The 27,666-nt window shown below is 45.0% G+C and overlaps 1 protein-coding gene and 15 non-coding genes across 16 annotated transcripts in view; all 16 read right to left on the bottom strand.

The window, feature by feature from the left end:
* Window positions 1–27,666, bottom strand: part of rxfp2a (relaxin family peptide receptor 2a) — a gene marked incomplete at its 5' end in the record, with an annotated part of 85,116 nt that overhangs the window by 13,807 nt on the left and 43,643 nt on the right. Inside the window, 4 exons of the mRNA XM_056284325.1 lie at window positions 23,171–23,400; window positions 23,524–23,595; window positions 23,721–23,792; window positions 27,282–27,356. Coding sequence (XP_056140300.1) covers window positions 23,171–23,400; window positions 23,524–23,595; window positions 23,721–23,792; window positions 27,282–27,356 — 449 coding nt within the window. The remainder of the gene's footprint in view (window positions 1–23,170; window positions 23,401–23,523; window positions 23,596–23,720; window positions 23,793–27,281; window positions 27,357–27,666) is intronic.
* On the bottom strand, window positions 211–329 carry LOC130117348 (5S ribosomal RNA). Its single transcript, XR_008810647.1, has one exon. It is a non-coding gene; the product is annotated as a 5S ribosomal RNA (ribosomal RNA).
* On the bottom strand, window positions 640–758 carry LOC130117343 (5S ribosomal RNA). The gene has a single exon (XR_008810643.1). It is a non-coding gene; the product is annotated as a 5S ribosomal RNA (ribosomal RNA).
* On the bottom strand, window positions 1,082–1,200 carry LOC130117342 (5S ribosomal RNA). The gene has a single exon (XR_008810642.1). It is a non-coding gene; the product is annotated as a 5S ribosomal RNA (ribosomal RNA).
* On the bottom strand, window positions 1,514–1,632 carry LOC130117371 (5S ribosomal RNA). The gene has a single exon (XR_008810660.1). It is a non-coding gene; the product is annotated as a 5S ribosomal RNA (ribosomal RNA).
* Window positions 1,946–2,064, bottom strand: LOC130117341 (5S ribosomal RNA). The gene has a single exon (XR_008810641.1). It is a non-coding gene; the product is annotated as a 5S ribosomal RNA (ribosomal RNA).
* LOC130117340 (5S ribosomal RNA) lies at window positions 2,388–2,506 on the bottom strand. Its single transcript, XR_008810640.1, has one exon. It is a non-coding gene; the product is annotated as a 5S ribosomal RNA (ribosomal RNA).
* LOC130117393 (5S ribosomal RNA) lies at window positions 2,830–2,948 on the bottom strand. The gene has a single exon (XR_008810674.1). It is a non-coding gene; the product is annotated as a 5S ribosomal RNA (ribosomal RNA).
* LOC130117339 (5S ribosomal RNA) lies at window positions 3,261–3,379 on the bottom strand. The gene has a single exon (XR_008810639.1). It is a non-coding gene; the product is annotated as a 5S ribosomal RNA (ribosomal RNA).
* LOC130117338 (5S ribosomal RNA) lies at window positions 3,703–3,821 on the bottom strand. The gene has a single exon (XR_008810638.1). It is a non-coding gene; the product is annotated as a 5S ribosomal RNA (ribosomal RNA).
* On the bottom strand, window positions 4,135–4,253 carry LOC130117397 (5S ribosomal RNA). Its single transcript, XR_008810677.1, has one exon. It is a non-coding gene; the product is annotated as a 5S ribosomal RNA (ribosomal RNA).
* On the bottom strand, window positions 4,577–4,695 carry LOC130117396 (5S ribosomal RNA). Its single transcript, XR_008810676.1, has one exon. It is a non-coding gene; the product is annotated as a 5S ribosomal RNA (ribosomal RNA).
* On the bottom strand, window positions 5,009–5,127 carry LOC130117395 (5S ribosomal RNA). Its single transcript, XR_008810675.1, has one exon. It is a non-coding gene; the product is annotated as a 5S ribosomal RNA (ribosomal RNA).
* LOC130117389 (5S ribosomal RNA) lies at window positions 5,451–5,569 on the bottom strand. Its single transcript, XR_008810670.1, has one exon. It is a non-coding gene; the product is annotated as a 5S ribosomal RNA (ribosomal RNA).
* Window positions 5,893–6,011, bottom strand: LOC130117383 (5S ribosomal RNA). The gene has a single exon (XR_008810664.1). It is a non-coding gene; the product is annotated as a 5S ribosomal RNA (ribosomal RNA).
* LOC130117337 (5S ribosomal RNA) lies at window positions 6,325–6,443 on the bottom strand. Its single transcript, XR_008810637.1, has one exon. It is a non-coding gene; the product is annotated as a 5S ribosomal RNA (ribosomal RNA).

The raw sequence follows: 27,666 nt of genomic DNA, 5'->3' as shown, positions 1-27,666 counted from the left end.
GCTTTTGTTGTCGAAAGAGTCAAGTGTAAAGTGCAAGAATATGACTAAAAGGTAAGACACGGCCATTGGGAAGACTTTGTAGTGATCTTTGACCAAAATTTGACCAAAACGTGCAGGTCTGGTTTTTCCTATACGTTTGCTTTGTGAATTGGAATTGAGTAAAAGAAAAGCAACAGAGCTTTAGATGACAGTAGGGGCGATAAATAAGAAAGCTTACAGCACCTGGTATTCCCAGGCGGTCTCCCATCCAAGTACTAACCAGGCCCGACCCTGCTTAGCTTCCGAGATCAGACGAGATCGGGCGTTGTCAGAGTGGTATGGCCGTAAACCACCAGGACAGCAGCGTGCCGCAGTTTTATATGATTCTGCCGCTGCTCTTCATCTGTCAATCACTTTGTTTCACCAGTATCTGTGTTTATGACAAAGTCCAAGACATCTTATTGCTTTTGTTGTCGAAAGAGTCAAGTGTAAAGTGCAAGAATATGACTAAAAGGTAAGACAGCCATTGAGAAGACTTTGTAGTGATCTTTGACCAAAACGTGCAGGTCTGGTTTTTCCTATACGTTTACTTTGTGAATTGGAATTGAGTAAAAGAAAAGCAACAGAGTTTTAGATGACAGTAGGGGCGATAAATAAAAAAGCTTACAGCACCTGGTATTCCCAGGCGGTCTCCCATCCAAGTACTAACCAGGCCCGACCCTGCTTAGCTTCCGAGATCAGACGAGATCGGGCGTTGTCAGAGTGGTATGGCCGTAAACCGCCAGGACAGCAGCGTGCCGCAGTTTTATATGATTCTGCCGCTGCTCTTCATCTGTCAATCACTTTGTTTCACCAGTATCTGTGTTTATGACAAAGTCCAAGACATCTTATTGCTTTTGTTGTCGAAAGAGTCAAGTGTAAAGTGCAAGAATATGACTAAAAGGTAAGACACAGCCATTGAGAAGACTTTGTAGTGATCTTTGACCAAAATTTGACCAAAACGTGCAGGTCTGGTTTTTCCTATACGTTTGCTTTGTGAATTGGAATTGAGTAAAAGAAAAGCAACAGAGTTTTAGATGACAGTAGGGGCGATAAATAAGAAAGCTTACAGCACCTGGTATTCCCAGGCGGTCTCCCATCCAAGTACTAACCAGGCCCGACCCTGCTTAGCTTCCGAGATCAGACGAGATCGGGCGTTGTCAGAGTGGTATGGCCGTAAACCGCCAGGACAGCAGCGTGCCGCAGTTTTATATGATTCTGCCGCTGCTCTTCATCTGTCAATCACTTTGTTTCACCAGTATCTGTGTTTATGACAAAGTCCAAGACATCTTATTGCTTTTGTTGTCGAAAGAGTCAAGTGTAAAGTGCAAGAATATGACTAAAAGGTAAGACACGGCCATTGGGAAGACTTTGTAGTGATCTTTGACCAAAACGTGCAGGTCTGGTTTTTCCTATACGTTTGCTTTGTGAATTGGAATTGAGTAAAAGAAAAGCAACAGAGTTTTAGATGACAGTAGGGGCGATAAATAAAAAAAGCTTACAGCACCTGGTATTCCCAGGCGGTCTCCCATCCAAGTACTAACCAGGCCCGACCCTGCTTAGCTTCCGAGATCAGACGAGATCGGGCGTTGTCAGAGCGGTATGGCCGTAAACCGCCAGGACAGCAGCGTGCCGCAGTTTTATATGATTCTGCCGCTGCTCTTCATCTGTCAATCACTTTGTTTCACCAGTATCTGTGTTTATGACAAAGTCCAAGACATCTTATTGCTTTTGTTGTCGAAAGAGTCAAGTGTAAAGTGCAAGAATATGACTAAAAGGTAAGACACGGCCATTGAGAAGACTTTGTAGTGATCTTTGACCAAAACGTGCAGGTCTGGTTTTTCCTATACGTTTGCTTTGTGAATTGGAATTGAGTAAAAGAAAAGCAACAGAGTTTTAGATGACAGTAGGGGCGATAAATAAAAAAAGCTTACAGCACCTGGTATTCCCAGGCGGTCTCCCATCCAAGTACTAACCAGGCCCGACCCTGCTTAGCTTCCGAGATCAGACGAGATCGGGCGTTGTCAGAGTGGTATGGCCGTAAACCGCCAGGACAGCAGCGTGCCGCAGTTTTATATGATTCTGCCGCTGCTCTTCATCTGTCAATCACTTTGTTTCACCAGTATCTGTGTTTATGACAAAGTCCAAGACATCTTATTGCTTTTGTTGTCGAAAGAGTCAAGTGTAAAGTGCAAGAATATGACTAAAAGGTAAGACACGGCCATTGGGAAGACTTTGTAGTGATCTTTGACCAAAATTTGACCAAAACGTGCAGGTCTGGTTTTTCCTATACGTTTGCTTTGTGAATTGGAATTGAGTAAAAGAAAAGCAACAGAGTTTTAGATGACAGTAGGGGCGATAAATAAAAAAGCTTACAGCACCTGGTATTCCCAGGCGGTCTCCCATCCAAGTACTAACCAGGCCCGACCCTGCTTAGCTTCCGAGATCAGACGAGATCGGGCGTTGTCAGAGTGGTATGGCCGTAAACCGCCAGGACAGCAGCGTGCCGCAGTTTTATATGATTCTGCCGCTGCTCTTCATCTGTCAATCACTTTGTTTCACCAGTATCTGTGTTTATGACAAAGTCCAAGACATCTTATTGCTTTTGTTGTCGAAAGAGTCAAGTGTAAAGTGCAAGAATATGACTAAAAGGTAAGACACGGCCATTGAGAAGACTTTGTAGTGATCTTTGACCAAAATTTGACCAAAACGTGCAGGTCTGGTTTTTCCTATACGTTTGCTTTGTGAATTGGAATTGAGTAAAAGAAAAGCAACAGAGTTTTAGATGACAGTAGGGGCGATAAATAAAAAAGCTTACAGCACCTGGTATTCCCAGGCGGTCTCCCATCCAAGTACTAACGAGGCCCGACCCTGCTTAGCTTCCGAGATCAGACGAGATCGGGCGTTGTCAGAGTGGTATGGCCGTAAACCGCCAGCACAGCAGCATGCCGCAGTTTTATATGATTCTGCCGCTGCTCTTCATCTGTCAATCACTTTGTTTCACCAGTATCTGTGTTTATGACAAAGTCCAAGACATCTTATTGCTTTTGTTGTCGAAAGAGTCAAGTGTAAAGTGCAAGAATATGACTAAAAGGTAAGACACGGCCATTGAGAAGACTTTGTAGTGATCTTTGACCAAAACGTGCAGGTCTGGTTTTTCCTATACGTTTGCTTTGTGAATTGGAATTGAGTAAAAGAAAAGCAACAGAGTTTTAGATGACAGTAGGGGCGATAAATAAGAAAGCTTACAGCACCTGGTATTCCCAGGCGGTCTCCCATCCAAGTACTAACCAGGCCCGACCCTGCTTAGCTTCCGAGATCAGACGAGATCGGGCGTTGTCAGAGTGGTATGGCCGTAAACCGCCAGGACAGCAGCGTGCCGCAGTTTTATATGATTCTGCCGCTGCTCTTCATCTGTCAATCACTTTGTTTCACCAGTATCTGTGTTTATGACAAAGTCCAAGACATCTTATTGCTTTTGTTGTCGAAAGAGTCAAGTGTAAAGTGCAAGAATATGACTAAAAGGTAAGACACGGCCATTGGGAAGACTTTGTAGTGATCTTTGACCAAAATTTGACCAAAACGTGCAGGTCTGGTTTTTCCTATACGTTTGCTTTGTGAATTGGAATTGAGTAAAAGAAAAGCAACAGAGTTTTAGATGACAGTAGGGGCGATAAATAAAAAAGCTTACAGCACCTGGTATTCCCAGGCGGTCTCCCATCCAAGTACTAACCAGGCCCGACCCTGCTTAGCTTCCGAGATCAGACGAGATCGGGCGTTGTCAGAGTGGTATGGCCGTAAACCGCCAGCACAGCAGCATGCCGCAGTTTTATATGATTCTGCCGCTGCTCTTCATCTGTCAATCACTTTGTTTCACCAGTATCTGTGTTTATGACAAAGTCCAAGACATCTTATTGCTTTTGTTGTCGAAAGAGTCAAGTGTAAAGTGCAAGAATATGACTAAAAGGTAAGACACGGCCATTGAGAAGACTTTGTAGTGATCTTTGACCAAAACGTGCAGGTCTGGTTTTTCCTATACGTTTGCTTTGTGAATTGGAATTGAGTAAAAGAAAAGCAACAGAGTTTTAGATGACAGTAGGGGCGATAAATAAAAAAAGCTTACAGCACCTGGTATTCCCAGGCGGTCTCCCATCCAAGTACTAACCAGGCCCGACCCTGCTTAGCTTCCGAGATCAGACGAGATCGGGCGTTGTCAGAGTGGTATGGCCGTAAACCGCCAGGACAGCAGCGTGCCGCAGTTTTATATGATTCTGCCGCTGCTCTTCATCTGTCAATCACTTTGTTTCACCAGTATCTGTGTTTATGACAAAGTCCAAGACATCTTATTGCTTTTGTTGTCGAAAGAGTCAAGTGTAAAGTGCAAGAATATGACTAAAAGGTAAGACACGGCCATTGGGAAGACTTTGTAGTGATCTTTGACCAAAATTTGACCAAAACGTGCAGGTCTGGTTTTTCCTATACGTTTGCTTTGTGAATTGGAATTGAGTAAAAGAAAAGCAACAGAGTTTTAGATGACAGTAGGGGCGATAAATAAGAAAGCTTACAGCACCTGGTATTCCCAGGCGGTCTCCCATCCAAGTACTAACCAGGCCCGACCCTGCTTAGCTTCCGAGATCAGACGAGATCGGGCGTTGTCAGAGTGGTATGGCCGTAAACCGCCAGGACAGCAGCGTGCCGCAGTTTTATATGATTCTGCCGCTGCTCTTCATCTGTCAATCACTTTGTTTCACCAGTATCTGTGTTTATGACAAAGTCCAAGACATCTTATTGCTTTTGTTGTCGAAAGAGTCAAGTGTAAAGTGCAAGAATATGACTAAAAGGTAAGACACGGCCATTGAGAAGACTTTGTAGTGATCTTTGACCAAAACGTGCAGGTCTGGTTTTTCCTATACGTTTGCTTTGTGAATTGGAATTGAGTAAAAGAAAAGCAACAGAGTTTTAGATGACAGTAGGGGCGATAAATAAAAAAAGCTTACAGCACCTGGTATTCCCAGGCGGTCTCCCATCCAAGTACTAACCAGGCCCGACCCTGCTTAGCTTCCGAGATCAGACGAGATCGGGCGTTGTCAGAGTGGTATGGCCGTAAACCGCCAGGACAGCAGCGTGCCGCAGTTTTATATGATTCTGCCGCTGCTCTTCATCTGTCAATCACTTTGTTTCACCAGTATCTGTGTTTATGACAAAGTCCAAGACATCTTATTGCTTTTGTTGTCGAAAGAGTCAAGTGTAAAGTGCAAGAATATGACTAAAAGGTAAGACACGGCCATTGGGAAGACTTTGTAGTGATCTTTGACCAAAATTTGACCAAAACGTGCAGGTCTGGTTTTTCCTATACGTTTGCTTTGTGAATTGGAATTGAGTAAAAGAAAAGCAACAGAGTTTTAGATGACAGTAGGGGCGATAAATAAAAAAGCTTACAGCACCTGGTATTCCCAGGCGGTCTCCCATCCAAGTACTAACCAGGCCCGACCCTGCTTAGCTTCCGAGATCAGACGAGATCGGGCGTTGTCAGAGTGGTATGGCCGTAAACCGCCAGGACAGCAGCGTGCCGCAGTTTTATATGATTCTGCCGCTGCTCTTCATCTGTCAATCACTTTGTTTCACCAGTATCTGTGTTTATGACAAAGTCCAAGACATCTTATTGCTTTTGTTGTCGAAAGAGTCAAGTGTAAAGTGCAAGAATATGACTAAAAGGTAAGACACGGCCATTGAGAAGACTTTGTAGTGATCTTTGACCAAAATTTGACCAAAACGTGCAGGTCTGGTTTTTCCTATACGTTTGCTTTGTGAATTGGAATTGAGTAAAAGAAAAGCAACAGAGTTTTAGATGACAGTAGGGGCGATAAATAAAAAAGCTTACAGCACCTGGTATTCCCAGGCGGTCTCCCATCCAAGTACTAACCAGGCCCGACCCTGCTTAGCTTCCGAGATCAGACGAGATCGGGCGTCGTCAGAGTGGTATGGCCGTAAACCGCCAGCACAGCAGCATGCCGCAGTTTTATATGATTCTGCCGCTGCTCTTCATCTGTCAATCACTTTGTTTCACCAGTATCTGTGTTTATGACAAAGTCCAAGACATCTTATTGCTTTTGTTGTCGAAAGAGTCAAGTGTAAAGTGCAAGAATATGACTAAAAGGTAAGACACGGCCATTGAGAAGACTTTGTAGTGATCTTTGACCAAAACGTGCAGGTCTGGTTTTTCCTATACGTTTGCTTTGTGAATTGGAATTGAGTAAAAGAAAAGCAACAGAGTTTTAGATGACAGTAGGGGCGATAAATAAAAAAAGCTTACAGCACCTGGTATTCCCAGGCGGTCTCCCATCCAAGTACTAACCAGGCCCGACCCTGCTTAGCTTCCGAGATCAGACGAGATCGGGCGTTGTCAGAGTGGTATGGCCGTAAACCGCCAGGACAGCAGCGTGCCGCAGTTTTATATGATTCTGCCGCTGCTCTTCATCTGTCAATCACTTTGTTTCACCAGTATCTGTGTTTATGACAAAGTCCAAGACATCTTATTGCTTTTGTTGTCGAAAGAGTCAAGTGTAAAGTGGGGAAATTCAGTTACTGCAAATTAACCCATCCTAGATGTGATCTGTGTAGCTAGGAGCAGTGGGCTGCTGCCTTCATGCTGCGCCCGGGGACCAACTTCAGTTCTATTCCCATTGCCTTAGTCAGGGGCACAGACAGGAGCATAAACCCTAACATGCATGTTTCTTTTGACAGTGGGGGAAACCAGAGCACCCAAAGAAAACCCACCGCAGACACTGGGAGAACGTGCAAACTCCACACAGAGAACGACCTTGGATGACCCCATGGGGCTCGAATCCAGGACCTTCTTGCTGTGAGGTGACAGCGCTAACCACTGGACCACCGTGCCGCCAATTTTGCACCTCAATCTAGTCCTTAACATAACAAAAAATTGACTGTTCTTATGAGCATATTTTAACATGTTAAATGGCTCAGAGTTTTCAGTTTTTACCGATTTTCACCGAAAAATACCCAGATTTTAAACTGATTTTCCACGGATCCAAAAGTGGTTCCTGTTCGTGTGAGGTTACGTAACAGTGTCCTCTTGTGGCGAAATTCGGCATGCTGGATGGCTGGCTTGCATTTCCTTTGCAAAATTTTCAATGAGCAAAACTCTATGGCTTACTTTAGACTGAGTCCATTTGATAGCTGATGGTCTAGAAGGCACATCTGACATTTGGTGTCTGGCTTCAAAAGGTGATGCGTTGACAGAAAGAATTTCTGCTGTCAGTTGCGTCGTTTCTGTGGTGTCTTCCTTTAAGTGGCTTCTCTTGTATGTTTTTTATGTTATCTATGTTGTATGAGGTTTTCAGTACATGACCATCCTCATGTATGGTCCAGAGAGGTCTACTTCCATTCCTTCCACTTTTTCTAGCATTGTAAAGCAGGACTTTATTTCCTAAATGGAAAGTTACATTCTTGTATTTCTTTTTGCATGCGCTTTGCATAGGCCTGTTGTTGCTTCTTCTGTGATTTGTTCACATTTTTACTTGCAGTTTCTTTCAGAATCTTTTTCTCTTTGTTCAACAAATGTACTGTAGCCATCGCTCACGGGGAGAACCACATTCGAAAGCTGCAGTATGAAGAAATAAAACTTTACATGGAGGGGTTTATTGTGAAAGTACAGAACACAAAGAGTCTGTGAATGTTCTCATTCATCCAGGTCATGGTATTCCAAAGGAATTGAATCAAGTGCAACTGGACTTGGTATATATCCGTGAAGACGTTTCGCCTCTCATCCAAGAGGCTTCATCAGTTCGTGCCTTTCTGACTAGATCGAGCTAGTCTGACTGGCTGGTGATGAAACTCAAGATATTTATCCTCTTTGGAGTCGTTATCAGAGCTATTGATGTCCATGGCTCTTTGTGTTCCGATGTTTAGCAATGCCCGTCGTTATCAGAGGTATTGATATGCATGGCTCTTTGTGATCCGAAGTTAAGCAGCGACGGTCGTTGGGGGTGTTAGTTTTAACTTCGTTAGTGCTCCATTCAGTGGTCATGAGTCGTTGGAGCCGTGAGTGACTGACGGTTGTTTTTGGAGGCTAAGCTTCTTGAGTCTCCTGGGTAGAGATGAACGGACGTTATTGTAAGTGGGAGATAGGTGGTGTCGCAGACCTCCTCCTCTGTTGAGGGATGGTTTTTCCAGTTTTGCATAGATGGCTTCCTTCACCCCTCTTTCAAACCATCTATCTTCCCTGTCTAAAATGTGTATGTTGCTGTCCTCGAAGGAGTGTGTCTTCTCCTTTAGGTGTAGATAACAACCACTCCACAAACGGCTGGCCCAACACAGAAGGCCAAACTCCTCAGGACAAGACTCAGCAGTTTATCTACACCTAAAGGAGAAGACACACTCCTGTGTGTGTTAAATTATAGATATAAATTATAGATACAAATTACAATTATCTGTAAATTATAGGAACAGGGTTTCTGTTACGGGTGGTATTATATCACCACCCAGTGGATGTCAACTGTAGTTAATGTTACGTAAGGCACACAGTCTCCAGCGCGCATCAGTTCACCTCTGTATTGTTGATACATACAGTTCCGACACTAAAGCCCATTAACTGTTAACTTGGAGTATGTCTCGTTTTTACACACCACTAGCTCGAACGTGGTGTCAGAAGTGGACCTTTGATTCGGCGATTTGGTGGCTGAAGGGACATTGAGCCGTCAAGCGAGTTTTGCAAGTTTTTTGGTTTGCTAATGCTAGCTAGCCGTACCGCAGTAAAAGCAATGAATAGCCATGGCTGCGACCAGGGCTCGAAATTAACGATGTCCCGGGGACCATAAAAAATCCTACTGGGACACAAATATATTTTGTCTGGGACAATTCCGGGACAGTGAAAAAAAATGTCAAAGTAAACTTCGAAATAGGTGTTATTTGCGATGTCATTAATTATGAGTATCTAGATGTTACTTTGTCATTTGAATAATTTAATAAAAACGTGTGAACGGCGAAACTACAGAAGGCTTAAGTTCTTGCGGCACCTCACGATAGGGCAGTCAATTACCTGTTCGAGCAAATCATAGAATGCATTCTATGTCATCCACTCTGCCAGTGGCTGCTGCTTGACTCGCGCCAATGCAACATTCATAGAGCCAGAGCGATAGACCATCATCAACGACAGTTGAAATGCTGAGGTGGTTGAATAAACAGCCCCCTGATGCAAGCCCCAATACTGCCGACTCCCGAATCGACTGCCGACTCCCGAAACAACTGCTGACTCCCGAAACTAATATTCATATGTTTAATAAAAGAATAAGTATTTTAAACTTATATGGTGGACCAGAGTCCATGGTGTGATGATTAAGTGACAAAAAAGGATCAAATTATATGTATTCTGAATAATTGGGGGGGGGGGGCGACGACAAGAATTAAAATTTGGGACACTGTTGGTTATATCCGGGACAATACAAAGTAGAATTCGGGACAGTTGTGGGACACTGAGGAAAAAAGTTAATTTCGAGCCCTGGTCGCGACCATACCCTCGCCAGCTCCGATGAAGCTCAGTGGCAACCTGAGTGCGAATTGGGAAATCTTCCGAGCAGAATATGAAGATTATGCTTTAGCCACAGGGCTGGTAGACAAGGACAAGGAGGTCTAGGCGGCGACTCTGAGGAGTTTCATGGGAGTTGAATGTCGACATGTCTACAAACACAACTTAAATCTGACTGACGCACAGCAAGAAGACGCGACCGTCATACTGGACTCATTGGAAAGGTATTTCAAACCCGCTAAAAATGTGATTTATGAGCGCTACGTTTTTGGCTGTTGTAAACAAGAGGAAGGTGAAACAGTAGACTGTTTTGTGACACGGCTCAGAGAGAAAGCTTCCACATGCGAATATGGAGCCCTAAGAGATGACTTAATCAGGGACAGAATAGTCATCGGCATTGCTAAAGAGGGCACATGCAGACGGTTGTTAAGGGAAAAGGACTTGACTCTAGCCAATGCTATTGAAGCATGCAGAGCAGCAGAACTCAGTGATTTGCAGTTGAGATCCATGGAGCAGGAGAGATCACTCGTGGACAATGTCAATGTTGTAGGGAAACAAATATTCAAAAGATCAGCCAGTACTACAGAGAAAATGAGTGGGAACCCCAGATCACAAGGTGGGGGCCTCTCCACATGCAAATACTATGGCACAGCACATGAGTGGGGAAGAGAACACACTGCCCAGCATATGGCAAGACCTGCAATGCTTGTGGCACAGCCAATGACTTTGCGAGAGTTTGCAATAAAAATAAGAAAAAGGATGGTAAACTCCACGCAGTTGAGGGACTGAACATGGATAAAGACAACACAGTCATGGACACAAATGGTGTATATGCAACGGAAAGCATTTGTGCAGTGGGAACAAATGGCAAGAAATGGTTTGTCAATCTCAGCCTGAATGGCAAACTACAGAGATGCCAGCTTGACTCAGGAGCTACGTTCAACGTCATGAGTCCCAGGGACAAGAAGAGGCTAGCTCCCAGAGAGAAACTAAAGCATAGTAGCACCACACTGAAAATGTACTCAGACCAAGGTCTGCCATCATTTGGGGTCCTTACCACTGAGTGTGTTGTACGGGGCAGCAAATACAAGCTGGATTTTGAGGTTGTAAATACACGACAGTTGCCACTGCTGTCAGGGTCCACGTCAGAGGAGATGGGGCTCATACACTTTACCATCCCAGAGGAGCTCAGAGTAGAAGGGCTCAACGCAGTGGACGACAGCCTCACCATGCCTCTCACCAGAAGTACAGTCATCAGAGCATATCAGGATGTCTTCACTGGTCCTGAGGAGGCACTCCCCGGAGAGGTTCATTTTGACTTGGATCCAGTGGTTCAGCCGGTGCAGAGTGCACCAAGCAATGTTCCGGTGGCTATGAAGGAAGCTGTGAAGGCTCAGCTTGACCGATGTGAAAGAGAGGGTTTATATCATATCAGCCAGTGAGCCCACGGATTGGATCAGCAGTATGGTCATAGTCAAAAGACCAGAAAAGCTGCGTATATGTCTACAGCCGCACCATCTCAACCAGGCACTCAGACGCTTGCATTACCTCATGTCCACACTGGAGGATGTGCTTTATAAGCTGCCTAAAGCCAAGGACTTCACACTGGTCGATGCAAGAGATGCTTTTCTTCAGTGTAAACTGGATGAGGCTAGCAGCCTCATGATCACCTTTTGGACCCCCTGGGGCCGGAAGAGATGGTTGAAACTTCCGTTTGGTGTGTCAGTAGCCCCAGAGGTCTACCAGAGGAAACAGCACGAGCTGTTGGAAGGGCTTGAGGGAGTGGAGCCTATAGCGGACGACATCCTCATCGTTGGTTGTGGCGACAGCAAGGAAGAGGCAAACAAGGACCATGATGACAAGCTGGTAGCCCTTCTGGACTGCTGTCGACAAGTGAAACTGCGGCTCACTGTCAAGAAGCTTCAGTTTAGAGTGTCTGAGGTGCGGTTACATGGCCACATCCTGTCGGCTGCAGGTCTAAAAGCTGACCCGGAGAAAGTCAGAGTGGTTTTGGATATGCCAGCCCCATCCGACGTCAAGGGTGTGCAGAGACTCATCGGATTCTTCACGTACTTGGCTAAGTTTCTCCCGCGGCTCTCGGAAGTATGCGAGCCTTTGAGGAGACTCACAGACAAGGACACAGTCTGGCACTGGCTGCCGAAGCACGATGCAGCTGTCAGGGAGATAAAACAGCTTGTGACACAGACGCCTGTGCTGTGATACTATGATGTGTCAAAACCCGTCACAGTACAGTGACTCCAGCCAGCATGGGCTGCTGTCTGATGCAGGAGGGACAGCCTATTAGTTTCGCGTCAAGGGCACTCACGTCTACAGAGCAAAACTATGCGCAGATAGAGAAGGAATGCCTTACCATAGTATTTGCCTGCCAGCGTTTCCATCATTATCTGTACGGTAGAGACAATATCACAGCGGAGACAGATCACAAGCCCCTCGTAGCAATCTTCAGCAAGCCTCTCCTCAATGCTCCCAAGCGCTTGCAGAGCATGCTACTTACTGGCTCTTCAGAATTACAACCTGAGAGTGATCTACAAACCAGGACTGGACATGTTTGTGAGTGACACATTAAGCAGGGCTGTCACTTCCAAAACACACCCTGGCTCTATGCATGCAGAGCACACAGTCTGCAGTATGGTGGACGAGCAGCTGGCAATTGAGCACATAAATATGGCCGACTATCTGAATGTCACAGACAAAAGGCTGCTACAGATACAGCAACACACAGACACCAACAGACAGCTGCAAGTCGTGAAGTCTACTATCCTGAAGGGTTGGCCCGCTGATAAGAATGAAACAGAGCAGGCAGTCGGAGAGTTTTGGCCTATCAAAGAGGAGCTAAGTGTCCAGAATGGAGGCAAAGAGTTTAGGGGGCAAAGAGTGGTGATCCCAAAATCATTGCGTCCTGGGATGCTTGCCAGAGTACATGGCAGTCACATCGGTGGCGAGGCCTGCTACAGATAAGCACGGGAGACCATATACTGGCCTGGAGTGCAGAGCGAAATCAAGGATTATGCCAGTAAATGCTCTACATGCAATGAGTATGCGATTGAGCAGCAAAAGGAGACAATGCTGAGCCATGAACTGCCCACACGTCCCTGGCAAATCATAAGTCTGGATCTTTTCCAACACAGTGGGAAAGACTTTCTGATGGTAGTTGATCACTACTCAGATTTCTGGGAAATTGATGTTCTGCCAGACCTTAGCGCGGAGACAACAATAAAATGATGCAAGGCTCAATTTGCTCGTTATGGGCAACCTGACAGGGTCATTTCCGACAATGGGCCCCAGTTCGCCTGTACTCAGTTCCGCCAATTCGCTGTGGAGTGGAGGTTTGACCATATCACCTCCTCACCAAGGCATCCCAAGGCCAACGGGAAGGCGGAAGCAGCGGTCAAAATCGCAAAGAACCTGAGCAAGAAAGCACTACAGGATGGCGAGGATGCCTGGAAGGCAATCTTACAATGGAGAAACACCCCAACGGAGGGTATGGACAGCAGTCCTGCCCAACGACTGATGTCACGGCGTTTGAAGTCAGCTCTGCCAGTGGTTGATGCACTTCTTGAGCCATGCGTCGTTACGGATGTTGTAGATAAACTGCGGCACAGGAGACAAATCTCGGAACTCATCTACGACAGGACTGCTAAGGACTTACCTGAGCTCGCAGTGGGAGAAGCCGTTCGGATGAAGCCACTACCAGGGGACAGGACTGGCATTTGGCAACGGGGAGTGTGTCTGCAGAAAGTGGCCCCATGGTCATATCTGGTAGAGGTCGAGGGCTCCTTGTATCATCGCAATCGAGTCGATCTACGTATGGCAGAGCCAAGGCCATCACAAAACCCTAGGGCTGGTGCAGAGGGGCCTTCATCTGAATGCAATGGGTCTCAGCCACAGAGTGAAATGACGGAGGGTGAGAGGGCATGCACGTTCTCTCCTCGACCCTCTCCCAGCAGGCTCTACAGCAGTCCACGGGCTCCAGGCCCACCATAGACTTTGGACACCTCTGCTGTCCCATCGTCACCCCATTCCCCTGCTCTCTCTCGATATGGCTGTCAGATACGGCCTCTCAACAGACTGAACCTACACTCACCGGCCACTTTATTAGGCACACCTGTCCAACTGCTCGTTAACGCAAATTTCTAATCAGCCAATCACATGGCAGCAACTCAATGCATTTAGGCATGTAGACATGGTCAAGACGATCTGCTGCAGTTCAAACCGAGCATCAGAATGGGGGAGAAAGGTGATTTAAGTGACTTTGAACGTGGCATGGTTGTTGGTGCCAGACGGGCTGGTCTGAGTATTTCAGAAACTGCTGATCTACTGGGATTTTCACGCACAACCATCTCTAGGGTTTACGAAGAATGGTCCGAAAAAGAGAAAATATCCAGTGAGCGGCAGTTCTGTGGGCGAAAATGCCTTGTTGATGCCAGAGGTCAGAGGAGAATGGCCAGACTGGTTCGAGCTGATAGAAAGGCAACAGTAACTCAAATAACCACTCATTACAACCAAGGTATGCAGAAGAGCATCTCTGAACGCACAACACGTCGAACCTTGAGGCAGATGGGCTACAGCAGCAGAAGACCACACCGGGTGCCACTCCTGTCAGCTAAGAACAGGAAACTGAGGCTACAATTTGCACAGGCTCAACAAAATCGGACAATAGAAGATTGGAAAAACGTTGCCTGGTCTGATGAGTCTCGATTTCTGCTGCGACATTCGGATGGTAGGGTCAGAATTTGGCGTCAACAACATGAAAGCATGGATCCATCCTGCCTTGTATCAACGGTTCAGGCTGGTGGTGGTGGTGTAATGGTGTGGGGGATATTTTCTTGGCACACTTTGGGCCCCTTAGTACCAATTGAGCATCGTGTCAACGCCACAGCCTACCTGAGTATTGTTGCTGACCATGTCCATCCCTTTATGACCACAGTGTTCCCATCTTCTGATGGCTACTTCCAGCAGAATAACGCGCCATGTTATAAAGCTCGAATCATCTCAGACTGGTTTCTTGAACATGACAATGAGTTCACTGTACTCAAATGGCCTCCACAGTCACCAGATCTCAATCCAATAGAGCACCTTTGGGATGTGGTGGACCGGGAGATTCGCATCATGGATGTGCAGCCGACAAATCTGCAGCAACTGCGTGATGCTATCATGTCAGTATGGACCAAACTCTCTGAAGATAGTTTCCAGTACCTTGTTGAATCTATGCCACGAAGGATTAAGGCAGTTCTGAAGGCAAAAGGGGGTCCAACCCGGTACTAGCAAGGTGTACCTAATAAAGTGGCCAGTGAGTGTATAAGCTCACATGGACTGGTTCTAATGTTCAGTTTTTAGACAGGTTGTTGAATTGTTTTTGAGGTCTAGATATAACCATGTCTTGGGTGAAGTTCACAAGTTGGTATTTCAAGAAGTGTTTTGTTTACTTAAAGGAAAGGGAGATGTGACGGGTGGTATTGTATCATCACCCAGTGGATGTTAACTGTAGTTAATGTTACGTAAGGCACGCAGTTTCCTGCGTGCATCAGTTCACCTCTGTATTGTTGATACATACAGTTCGACACTAAAGCCCATTAACTGTTAACTTGGGAGTATGCCTCGTTTTTACACACCGCTAGCTCAAACAGTTTCTGGCTACTTCCTCGACAGTTTTAGTTTTTCATGGGAATGTTTCCACCCACTTGGAAAAATAATCTGTGGCTGTCAAAGTGTAAATATGGCCATCAGATATCTTCGGAAGTGGGCCTGTCAGGTCAACACCGAGCAATTCCCAGAGTGATGGACCTTAAAAAAAAACAGAACTAGATGTATAGTATAACCTCCTGTTCGAGGTGATTTTGGGGACAAAAGATATCTTATATGCTAGCCCAATTCTCCAGTGGGCAAAATGTTTACATATACCTTGATTTATGATTTTTAAAATTCTACATTAACTCACATAAACGGAAATGCTCATTTACCTTAATACTTTCCAGTTTAGCATTAATCACAAATGGGTTTCCAACCCTTTGGCACTGATCACATTCACTCACCTAGAAAAATGAAGAAAAAAATTAGTGGGTTTGTTGAGGGTAACCAATAAGAAGAGTGAACAAATTTAAAGGAAAAAAGCAAATGGACATGGAGTGAGATTAAGAAAACTAACGGAAGTAGTAATAGTAAGATTTATTTATTAAAACTAATAGATGGACAGTTAACCAGGACAGCAGGACATTGATTACTTACCCATTTCTCAATGTCAGTAGACATTCCTGGCCAGGAGAATCGACTGGACATAGCATTCCTTGTTTTGAAAATCACACTGGCCTCCAATAGGGCTGCAATGGATTTCACAAAACAGGGTTTTGCACTCTGCCTTTGTCCTCACAGCCTTCCTCCATCCATAAAAAAAGTTCCCCATCTGCATCAAGAAAAAAAATAAAGCTATGTTAAGTCTTGTTTTTATGTATTCAAATTTATTTCCAACATTTTTCACTATTTTATTACTGACCAGAAACTCTGAACTTAGCCGCATATCGCCGTAATGTCTGCCTCTCTGTTTGCTGCATCCCTCTGGATTCTGACCAAAAGCAAGAACATTTCTTACATGGTCACATCTCTCCTCCATGTTCACCTGTACTGCAATATGAGTGTGATTAAAACAATGGAGTAGTGATGTCAGATAAATTGTATGGAGGTACACACAGATGGATAGGCACAATAAATTTAGCTATCATATTACATGACACCAAGTTCTAGCTGAGGGTTAATATGCTAGTTGATACGATTCAGATCTTAGATGCATTCTCTCTCTCTGTCTCTCACACGTGTTCAGTGGATGGAACCAGGTCAGTGCCACAACAGATCAAGCAGACAGGCATGTTTTGTTTTTTTTGAGGGGGGGTGGGAGCATCACTTCCATGATCTTGATCCAACTATAATCGTTATTTATAATGCAATATTAGCCCCTCTATCAGACAGTGCATTATCATATGACTTTTTTGCCACGCTTGTTAGCCTGCTACATAAAGTATTCATTAGCCTGTTAAATAAACATAAAGAAGTAGCCTATACGTGTGTGTATGTGTGTGTGTATATACAGTGCATCCGTAAAGTATTCACACTCCTTCACTTTCCCCACATTTTGTTATGTTACAGCCTTATTTTAAATTGGATTAAATTCCTTTTTTTTCTCATCAATCTACACACAATACCCCATAATGACAAAGTGAAAAAGGTTTTGTAGCAATTTTTTCAAATTTATTAAAAATAAAAAATGAAATATTGCATGTACATAAGTATTCACACCCTTGGTTATGACACTCAAAATTGAGCTCAGGTTCATCCTGTTTCCACTGATCATCCTTGAGATGTTTCTACATCTTGATTTGAGTCCACCTGTAGTAAATTCAATGGATTGGACATGATTTGGAAAGGCACACCCCTGTCTATATAAGGTCCCACTGTTGACAGTGCATGTCAGAGTAGAAACAAAGCCATGAAGTCAAAGGAATTGTCTGTGGACCTCCGACACAGGATTGTATCGAGGCACAGATCTGGGGAAGGGTACAAAGAAATTTCTACAGCTTTGAAGGTCCCGAAGAGCACAGTGGTCTCCATCATTTGTAAATGGAAAAAGTTTGGATCCACCAGGACTCTTCCTAGAGCTGGCCGCCCAGCCAAACTGAGCAATTGGGGGAGAAGAGCCTTGGTCAGGGAGGTGACCAAGAACCCGATGGTCACTCTGACAGAGCTCCAGCGTTCCTCTGTGGAGATGGGAGAACCTTCCAGAAGGACAACCATCTCTGTAGCACTCCACCAATCAGGCCTTTATGGTAGAGTGGCCAGATGGAAGCCTCTGCTCAATAAAAGGCATATGACAGCCTGCTTGGAGTTTGCCAGAAAGCACCTAAAGGACTCTCAGACCATGAGAAACATGATTCTCTGGTCTGATGAAACCAAGATTGAACTCTTTGGCCTGAATGCCAAACGTCACGTCTGGAGGAAACCAGGCACGTCTGATCACCTTGCTAATACCATCCCTACAGTGAAGTATGGTGGTGGCAGCATCATGCTGTGGGGATGTTTTTCAGCGGCAGGAACTGGGAGACTAGTCAGGATCGAGGGAAAGATGAATGGAGCAAAGTACAGAGAGATCCTTGATGAAAACCTGCTCCAGAGCGCTCAGGACCTCAGACTGGGGTGAAGGTTTACCTTTCAACATGACAACGACCCTAAGCAAACAGCCAAGACAACGAAGGAGTGGCTTCGGGACAAGTCAGTGAATGTCCTTGAGCGGCCCAGCCAGAGCCCAGACTTGAACCCCACCTGAAAATAGCTGTGCAGTGACGCTCCCCATCTAACCTTACAGAGCTCGAGAGAATCTGCAGAGAAGAATGGGAGAAATATCCCAAATATAGGTGTGCCAAGCTTGTAGCTTCATACCGAAGAAGACTTGAGGCTGTAATCGCTGCCAAGGGTGCCTCAACCAAGTACTGAGTAAAGAGTGTGAATACTTATGTACATGCAATATTTCAGTTTTTTATTTATAATAAATTTGCAAAAATTTCTACAAAGCCTTTTTCGCTTTGTCATTATGGGGTATTGTATGTAGATTGATGAGAAAAAAAAAGGAATTTAATCCATTTTGGAATAAGGCTGTAACATAACAAAATGTGGGGAAAGTGAAGGGGTGTGAATACTTTCCGGACTATATATATATACACACACACACACACACACACACAATGCATATATATATATATATATATATATATATATATACACACACACACACACACACACACACACACACATATCCATAGAGAGCTAGACACTAGCTGAACTAGTTAAGTTTTTCTAGTCTCTTTACTTAGTAGGCTAGGTAGTTATTTTGGCTGAAGTGCTATTCTAGAACTGTCTTTGTCAAGCATATTAACTTTATCCGAACTGTGCCACTTTTGCATATCCATAGAGTGCTAAATACTAGCTAAACTAGATAAGAAATGTAACTTTAGGATAACACTTTAATCTAATTTCATTTAATTTACCCATAGAAGACCACTCGCTCCACTCTGGAAATCCCAGGTAGTTTAAAATGATGGGCGCGTCCTCTTGAGTATTTTTTTCTGCCCCTGAAACGCACTATATATGCGAACATCACATTGGTGGTATTGGCAGCTACCGGTATTGCTGAAGTCAGTTTATATGGATATTTGAAGGAGTTTCATGAACAAATCAGTACAGAGTTCAACGGGAAAAAAAACGTCATATTTTTATGCAAATTGTGCCCGCCAGGTCTGGAAAAAAGTCTGAACATCAGCAACAAATCTGAAACGACAGCGAGTTGCCACATATCAGAGCAGTTCATAAAAAAAAAAAATGCAAGAAATGAACGAGGCCTGGCGGCCTGTCCAGGGTGTCTCTCCGCCTGCCGCCCAATGACTGCTGGGAGAGGCTCCGGCATCCCTGCGATCCTGACAGCAGGATAAGCGGTTTGGATAATGGATGGATGGATAGTTAATTTTAATCTGTGTGATTTGCTCTTTGAGCTAGCTCTTGTGAAGCGTAAACTTGCAAAACACTTTGCACACACACACACAAGGCAGACGCAGCAACATGAACATAAAATCCAACTGTACACCCAACAAAAACTATACCCAATAAACAATAACACTGAAATAGGCAATAGACTACGACATTCAGAAATTGTAAATGAACTTACTTTTGATGATCAGAGCAGGAAATGACAGGGCTGTGGGTGGTCTGAACAGGAAATGACGGGACCTGGTGTGCGTGGTGAGTCGAGAATGATCACTGAACTTGAGCTGAATTCTCTTCTTTTTGCTCCTCGCACCTTTTTGTGGCAAACTGCTTTGTTTAGCCATGATTTTTATCTTAACTTACATTACAAGCAGCTAGCTAGGGGACAGTAGGTTTGTGTTCCTCTGTGCAATGTGCGGGCTGTACACAGTGAAAAAGGTGGAGGGGCTGCTTGGGATGTGGCATTAGTGAAACACACTGCCATTCAAAAAATATGACATCATCATTGTATGGTAAACAAGAAGCAAATAACAAGAATTGTTTAATTTGTACTGGTCGCCTTAGCTAATAGGAGCTGAACATGGAGAGATTTCTCATGCCTATAAGACCACGGACCTCAACAAATATTGAGGAGACAAATGAGAGAAATGTTAACTGACCCTGCTGTCTCTGGCAATGTTGAAATAGGGCAGGCCAACAGCCAGGATGAGGAAATTTGCAGCGAGGACTCGGATAACATTAGGAAGATGAGCTGCTGTCGCCCGCCATCTTATCTGCAGTTAGCCTCCATCCAGAGATGCAACAGTAGTGTAGTTGATATTAGCCACAGCCAACCCTATTTCTCCGAAAATCCCCAGCAAAGAAGTTCGGACTTCAAATGCGATCCTTCAATTGCCGATGGTATGAATTGTATACCTGGTTGGAATATTTTTTTTTCCTCCCCAGTTGTACTTGCCCAATTACCCCACTCTTCCGAGTCATCCCAGCCCTCTGCTGATCCGGGGTGGGCTGCAGACTACCACATGCCTCCTCCGAAACATATGGAGTCGCCAGTTGTTTCTTTTCACCTGACAGTGAGAAGTTTCGCCAAGGGGGACGTAGCGTGTAGCGGGATCACGTTATTCCCCCAGGATCACACTATCCCCCCCGCCGGAATTGGGGGGAATAGGGGATTCCAACCGGTGATCCATGTGTTGGTAGGCAACGGAATAGCCATGCCACCAGGACGCCCCTGGTTGGAATATTTGATGACCAAGGTCTGTGCGTTCTGCTTTGCTTGCAGACATTTTTCACACAAGGGGAATTTCAAGTGGACTTCACAGAGACAGCATTTACCCAGGATGGGTTCAGTATCTGGGTCAAAGCTACCCAGTCATTCCAAACATACCACATGAGCGCTGGGCACAAATATGCCATGAATGCATGACGCGAATTGATGCCCTGCTATTGAACTGATATTGGGCTAAATATCAACCAATCAGTCCAAGATATTGACAAGAATTGCCTTTACTAGAAACAAGCCCAATTACATTGAAAATGCCTTTGTAAATTGATCGCTTGTAATCTACTACTACTACTGGTCTCCACAGCGGATCATCCGTTTTCTCCACCTCCTGTCCTCTGCGTCTTCCCCTGTCAGCCACCTGCATCTCTTCCCTCACCACATCCATCTTTGGCCTTCCTCTTTTCCTCTTCCCTGATCACTTGTTATATTTTTTCTTTATATAACTTGTGAAATAACTGAATAGAAATTAAATAATAAAACTAACAGCCGTAGTCTCTTTGCTCTGTCTTTATAGATTTTACATTGCATTTTGCACACAGGTGACACTCTTCTTACTAACACACTGGTGTTATGATTCAGTTTGACAGGGAGATAAAATAACCGTAATGACGACATCCTAGTGAGTGTGGCTAACAGAATAAATAACTGTTCATGACAAAAAGGATCACACTGCTCAGTACTCCTCGTCTTTGTTTCTCTCTGTGTTTGTGTCTGTGTATTGCTGTGGGGAAATCAGCAATAGTCACCTGCAAGTCTAAAGTACCTGTGTACGGACCGTGAAAAATGGCTGGAGATATTACTGTGGTTCAAGCTCACTTTGGAAAATCGCCAACCCATATTTTATCTCCTTTTTGGGTTTGTTCAGGCAAAAAATATGCTATTATTGTTGCAGCTGTATGTTTTTTTTTTCCCCTCGCAAGGCCAATTTGAATGTCCCCGAGACCAGGCTGCCTTTTTGCGGTGAATGATTATCACCATTCAATCAAACATACAATGCAACAGCAGTCTCACTTAAACTTGCTCAGTCTGACTAGAGGCATTTATCAAGATTTTACCTTTTTCCTGTTGTACAATGTGACATACAATAAATGGGCAAGATAGCCAAAACTGCACAGGGTGTGGAGGCCTTAAGGTAAAGTAATCACCACAGACCAGCTTTCCAGCATCAATATCATCAGCTGTTAATGCTGCACCCAAAAATGATAAATTCTACAGGTGAGTTTTGATTTTCACCTGTTTCACTGTTACTGTTCGTTGATACTGAATGTAATATACTGGAGGCCACGCCCACCATGGCCACTCAACCACACCCACCTCCAACTCCCCTGTCCTGAATTTCACCCAGTCTCATCTGGTCACTCTATAGGGGGCAAACCGAGGTTGAGTTCTGATATGATATCCTCCATTCCTATGAATGATAGTAGCTTTTAATCCCTCCCCAGCAAAACCATGGTTTTTGTCTTTTAGGAGAAATTGTATTCAGTCAATTACCCCACTCTTCCGAGCCATCCCGATCTCTGCTCCAACCCCTCTGCCGATCCGGGGAGGCTGCAGACGGGAGTCGCCAGCCACTTCTTTTCACCTGACAGTAAGGAGTTTTGCCAGGGGGACATAGCGCATGGGAGGATCATGCTATTCTCCCGAGTTCCCCCTCCCCCCCGAACAGGCGCCCCGGCCGACCAGGGGAGGCGCCAGTGCAGCAACCAGGACACATACCCACATCCAGCTTCCCACCCGCAGACACGACCAACTGTGTCTGTAGGGACGCCCGACCAAGCCGGAGGTAACACGGGGAATCGATCCGCACGATTCCAGTGTTGGTAGGCAACGGAATAGACCGCCATGTCACCCAGATGCCCGAAATCCACTTTTTTCACTGTATTAACATCAGATTCTAAGCAGTTTCATCGTGTTTTGTTGTTTTTTTTGTACACCAAACAATAGAAAAAACACAGTTTGATGAGAAATTGCACAATTTAGTTGTCCATACCTTTTAAATAATACAGATTGGCATCATAAGGAACAAGCTACCACTTTGCTTTTCATCGAAGCAAATATTTTCACCGTAGGCACAATGGAAGCATATTTTTTCCCTTTATTATAATCAAGGGCTTTCCTTCAGAAAGGAAGGCACCGAGTTCTGAGTGCCTGCTTTACAAGTGCTGAGCCTTAGTGAGTTACCTGTCATTTGATATTTACTCCCTGGAGGATTCTTTCTCACCATGTGAGACGCTCACCCTTTCTATATGCAGAGGACACCGGTTTGTGTCCCGCCCTGTGAGACTCCATCACCCTTTCTGTAAGCTAACTACTCATGCTCTTGTTTATGCAAAGATCACTATTCCATGTGCCAGGCCAAATCCTATGGTATTCAATGCTAATTCATTTACATTGTTTTCATCTTGCTGTTGGAGCCAGGATGTCTATCATGCTATTGTGAATGGAACTGATACAACCCTGTGATTTACACTACATCCTATGTGTACTGATATTCACTGTGTAAAAAGAATTGCTTCTGTTCATTCAAGGAAGCACTCCGTCCAAACCACTGTAACTACATCGCTGGTCTCCCTTCCCCGCAACTGCAAGATTAAAGCAAACTGAACTTTTCATTCTACAAGTGCCGACTTTGAGAATTCATTTTACAGCGGGAAAATTCTTCCATAGAGCCATTCGTACATTAATACTCTATTCTTTTTGCTTTTCCATTATTATCCCCCTCTTATTTTCTGAGATAATAACATGAGTAACATAAGTAGCTGGTTTCTGAACTAACTCACAGCAGAGAACTTTGATGCAGGCTGCATGCAAATTGTTCTCAGCCTGTATTAGTGACCTCATGCCGATGACGAAGAGGTTGCCAAAGCAGGTGATGAAGGCCATGACCCAGACAGACACTCTCAGCACGATGTTGGCCAACAGGTCCTCAAAGGACGAGATGCCATCCGTGTTTGGCTTACAGGACCTGACGTGGGGGGCGTAGGAGCAGTACTGGAACTTCTTGAAATAGCTTGAGGAGAAGAGGGGACATAAGAAGAAAAAAAAACAGAGGAGAAAAAATGGAGACATCTTGTTTTGGCAATACAGAAGCTTGTGATGATTCTAATGAATTTTTGTGTGAAAAAATACATACATGTGAGACAAGTTTCCCATAGGCAGAAACATCTTAGTCTGGATATCTGGGATTTCCATCCCCTCCAATGCTCTGCAGACAAAAGAGATCAGCTGAACATTAAGACTGCACACCAATTATGCTACACACCACTGTGTTTGTTTGTATGTGTGTGTTGTGTGCATGTTAGGTCTGTGCAAGCACATGTGTGTACTTACAGCGACTGTAGATGTGTCAGGTGGTTAAAGTGGCTATGGTGGATGTGGAGAAGGGGATTGTGGGAAATATTTCTGGAACAAAATGACAACATATTAATTCTGGATGAAATTTTAGATATGGCAGAAATCAGTGTATTGTGTGTGAACGATGTTCACCTTTAACAGAAAAAGACTTGTGACTGAGGTATTCCATCAACAAAAAAAGCAGATGTCGAAGTTTTATTGACAAGACTTTTAATACCTTTATTTTGATGACTGAGCAGTCATGAACCCAGCCACTGAGGATGCACAAACCAGTGCATTCTTAGTGCCAGTCCCAAGCCCAGATAAATGGGGAGGGTTGCACCAGGAAGGGCATCTAGCGTAAAATCTTTGCCAAATCAAATATGCGGATCATGAATCAGATTTCCACACCAGATCGGTCGAGGCCCGCGTTACCAACGACTGCCACCGGTACTGTTGGCCAGCAGGGTGCCGGTGGAAACTATGCTACTGCTGGGCAAAGGAGAAGGAGAGGGGGAAGGCATGTGCGGAGGCAGCAAGAGAGGAGGAAGGGTAGGAGGTGTGGAGCTGAGAGTCGGAACTTTGAATGTTGGCAGTACGGCTGTTAAAGGTAGAGAGCTGGCTGATATGATAGAGAGAAGAAAGGTAGGCATACTGTGTGTGCAAGAGACCAGGTGGAAGGGGAGTAAGGCCAGGAGCATCAGAGGAGGGTTCAAACTCTTCTACCATGGTGCAAATGGGAGGAGAAATGGGGAAGGGGTAATTCTGAAGGAATCATATGTCAACAGTGTGTTGGAGGTGAAGAGTGTCAGACAGCGTAATAAGTATGAAGCTGGAAATCGAAGGTGTGTTGATGAATGTTATCAGTGCATATACCCCACAAGTTGGGTGTGAGATGGAAGAAAGAAGAATCCTGGAGTGAGTTGGATGAAGTGGTGGAGAGTGTACCCAAGGAGGAGACAGTGGCGATTGGAGTGGTCTTCAATGGGCATGTTGGTGAAGGGAAAAGAGGTGACGAGGAGGTGATGGATAGGTATGGTGTCAAGGAGAGAAATGTGGAAGGACAGATGGTGGTTGATTTTGCAAAAAAAAAAGGAAGGAAATGGCTGTGGTGAATACACATTTAAAGAAGAGGGAGGAACACAGGGTGATGTATAAGAGTGGAGGGAAGGTGCACACAGGTGGACTGTATCCTATGTAGGAGGCACGATCTGAAAGGGATTGGAGACTGCAAGGTGGTGACAGGAGAGAACGTAACTAGGCAGCATCAGATGGTGGTCTGTAGGATGACTTTGGAGACCAAGAAGAGGAAGAGAGTGAAGGCAGAGCCAAGGATCAAATGGTGGAAGTTGAAGAAGGAAGATTGTTGTGTGGAGTTCATGGAGGAGTTAAGACAGGCACTGGGTGGTAGTGAAAAGTTGCCAGATGGCTGGGCAACCACTGCAGAAATAGTGAGGGAGACAGTTAGGAAGGTACTTGGTGTGGCTTCTGGACAGAAGAAGGAAAACAAGGAGACTTGGTGGTGGAATGAGGAAGTACAGCAAAGTATACAGAGGAAGAGGCTGGCAAAGAAGAAGTGGCATAGTCAAGAGAGATGAAGAAAGTAGACAAGAGTACAAGGTGATGCAGCCTAACGTGAAGAGAGAGGTGGCAAAGGAAAAGGCGTATGGTGAGTTGTATGAGAGGTTAGACGCTAAGGAAGGAGAAAGGGACTTGTACCGATTGGCTAGGCAGAGGGACCAAGCTGGGGAGAATGTGCAGCAGGTTCAGATGATAAAGTGAGGAGAGTGTGTTGGGAAGGTGGAAGGAGTACTTTGACGGGCTGATGAATGAAGAAAATGAGAGTGAGAGAAGGTTGGATAACATGGGGATAGTGAATCAGGAAGTGCAGTCAATTAACAAGGAGGAAGTGAGGGCAGGTATAAAGATGACGAAGACGAAAGGCAGCTGGTCCTGATGACATACCTGTGGAGGCATGGAGGTGTTTAGGAGAGATGGCAGTGGGGTTTTTAACTAGATTGTTTAACACAAGCTTGGAAAGTGAGAGGATGCCTGAGGAGTGGAGAAGAAACATACTGGTACCGATTTTCAAGAACAAGGGTGATGTGCAGAACTGTAGCAACTACAGAGGTATAAAGTTGATCAACCACAGCATGAAGATATGGGAAAGAGTAGTGGCAGCTAGGTTAAGAGGAGAGGTGACGATTAGCGAGCAGCAGTATGGTTTCATGCCATGAAAGAGCCCACAGATGTAATGTTTGCTCTGAGAATGTTGATGGAGAAGTACAGAGAAGGTCAGAAGGAGTAACATTGTGTCTTTGTGTATTTAGAGAAAGCATATGACAGGGTACTGAGAGAGGAAGTGTGGTATTGTATGAGGGAGTCGGAAGTGGCAGATAAATATGTAGGAGTGGTGCAGGATATATATGAGGGCAATGTTGCAGTGGTGAGGTGTGCAATAGGAGTGACGGATGGCTTCAAGGTGGAGGTGGCATTACATCAAGGATCGGCTCTGAGCCCTTTCTCTTTTGCAATGGTGATGGAGAGGTTGACGAATGAGATCAGGCAGGAGTCCCCATGGACTATGATATTCACGGATGACATTGAGATCTGTAGCGTGAGTAATGAGCAGGTTGAGGAGAGCCTGGAGAGATGGAGGTATGCACTGGAGAGAAGAGGAATGAAAGTCAGCAGGAACAAGATGTAATAAATATGCATGAACAAGGAGGACAGCAGAATGGTGAGGATGCAAGGAGTAGAGGTGACGAAGGTGGCTAAGTTTAAATACTTGGGGTCAACTGTTCAAAGTAACAGGGAGTGGGGGAAAGAGGTGAAGAAGAATGCAGGCAGGATGGAGAAGAGTGTCAGGAGTGATTTGCGACAGAAGGGCACCGGCAAGAGTTAAAGGGAACATTTACAAGATGGTTGTGAGACCAGCTATGTTATATGGTTTGGAGACAGTGGCACTGATAAAAAGACAGGAGGTGGAGCTGGAGGTGGCAGAGTTGAAGATGCTAAGATTTTCGTTGGGAGTGACAAAGAAGGACAGGATTAGGAACAAGTATGTTAGAGGGACAGCTCAGGTTGGACGGTCTGGAGACAAAGCAAGAGAGGCAAGATTGAGATGGTTTAGACATGTGTGGAGGAAAGATGCTGGGTATATTGGGAGAAGGATGCTGAATATGGAGCTGCCAGGGAAGAGGAAAAGAGGAAGGCCAAACAGGAAGTTTATGGATGTGGTGAGGGAGGACATACAGGTGTGACTGGCATGACAGAGGAAGATGCAGAGGACAGGAAGAGACGGAAACGAAACAGCTGTTGTGGTGACCCCAGTTGGGAGTAACCGAAAGTAGTAGTAGTAGTAACTAGCGAAAGTGGACTTGGACACGCAAGTTCATCTGCTTTAGACCCTGCGCAATAGATCTTTTACATAGGGCCTTATTTGAATAGTGTTTAATATAGATATTTGGCTACATTCATAAGAAAGAGCGGTGGTTTCATTTAAACCATGTAATATTAGTTACAAATTTCATTTCCCACATCTCACGGTTTACTCACAGTTTAAGGAGAGACTTGGAAAGACTCTTAAAGATGTCCTTGGGCAGCTCACTGATCCTGTTGCTAGATAGATCCCTGAGCAGAGAGAGAGAGAGAGAGAGAGAGAGAGAGAGAGAGAGAGAGAGAGAGAGAGATACTAGCTATACAAATAATAAAGAAGGCGACACTCCCCCAGGTGCACTTACATTCACACGTCCCACATTCTTGAAAGTGAGCAGAGGCGTAACATACGGACAGGCCAGGGAGGCAATGGCTTGGGGCCCCCAATAATCTTGGGGACCCCCATGGGCTGACTGACTTGACTTCACAGCAATGACAGCAACAGCTCAAAATTGCAACAACTTCGATCCTCAAACCTCCCTTGGGGCCCCTGACTTGTGCAAGT

Source organism: Lampris incognitus, chromosome 8 (assembly GCF_029633865.1).
Source record: "Lampris incognitus isolate fLamInc1 chromosome 8, fLamInc1.hap2, whole genome shotgun sequence".
Classification (NCBI taxonomy): domain Eukaryota; kingdom Metazoa; phylum Chordata; class Actinopteri; order Lampriformes; family Lampridae; genus Lampris; species Lampris incognitus.
This window is presented reverse-complemented; position numbering and strand designations above follow the sequence as displayed.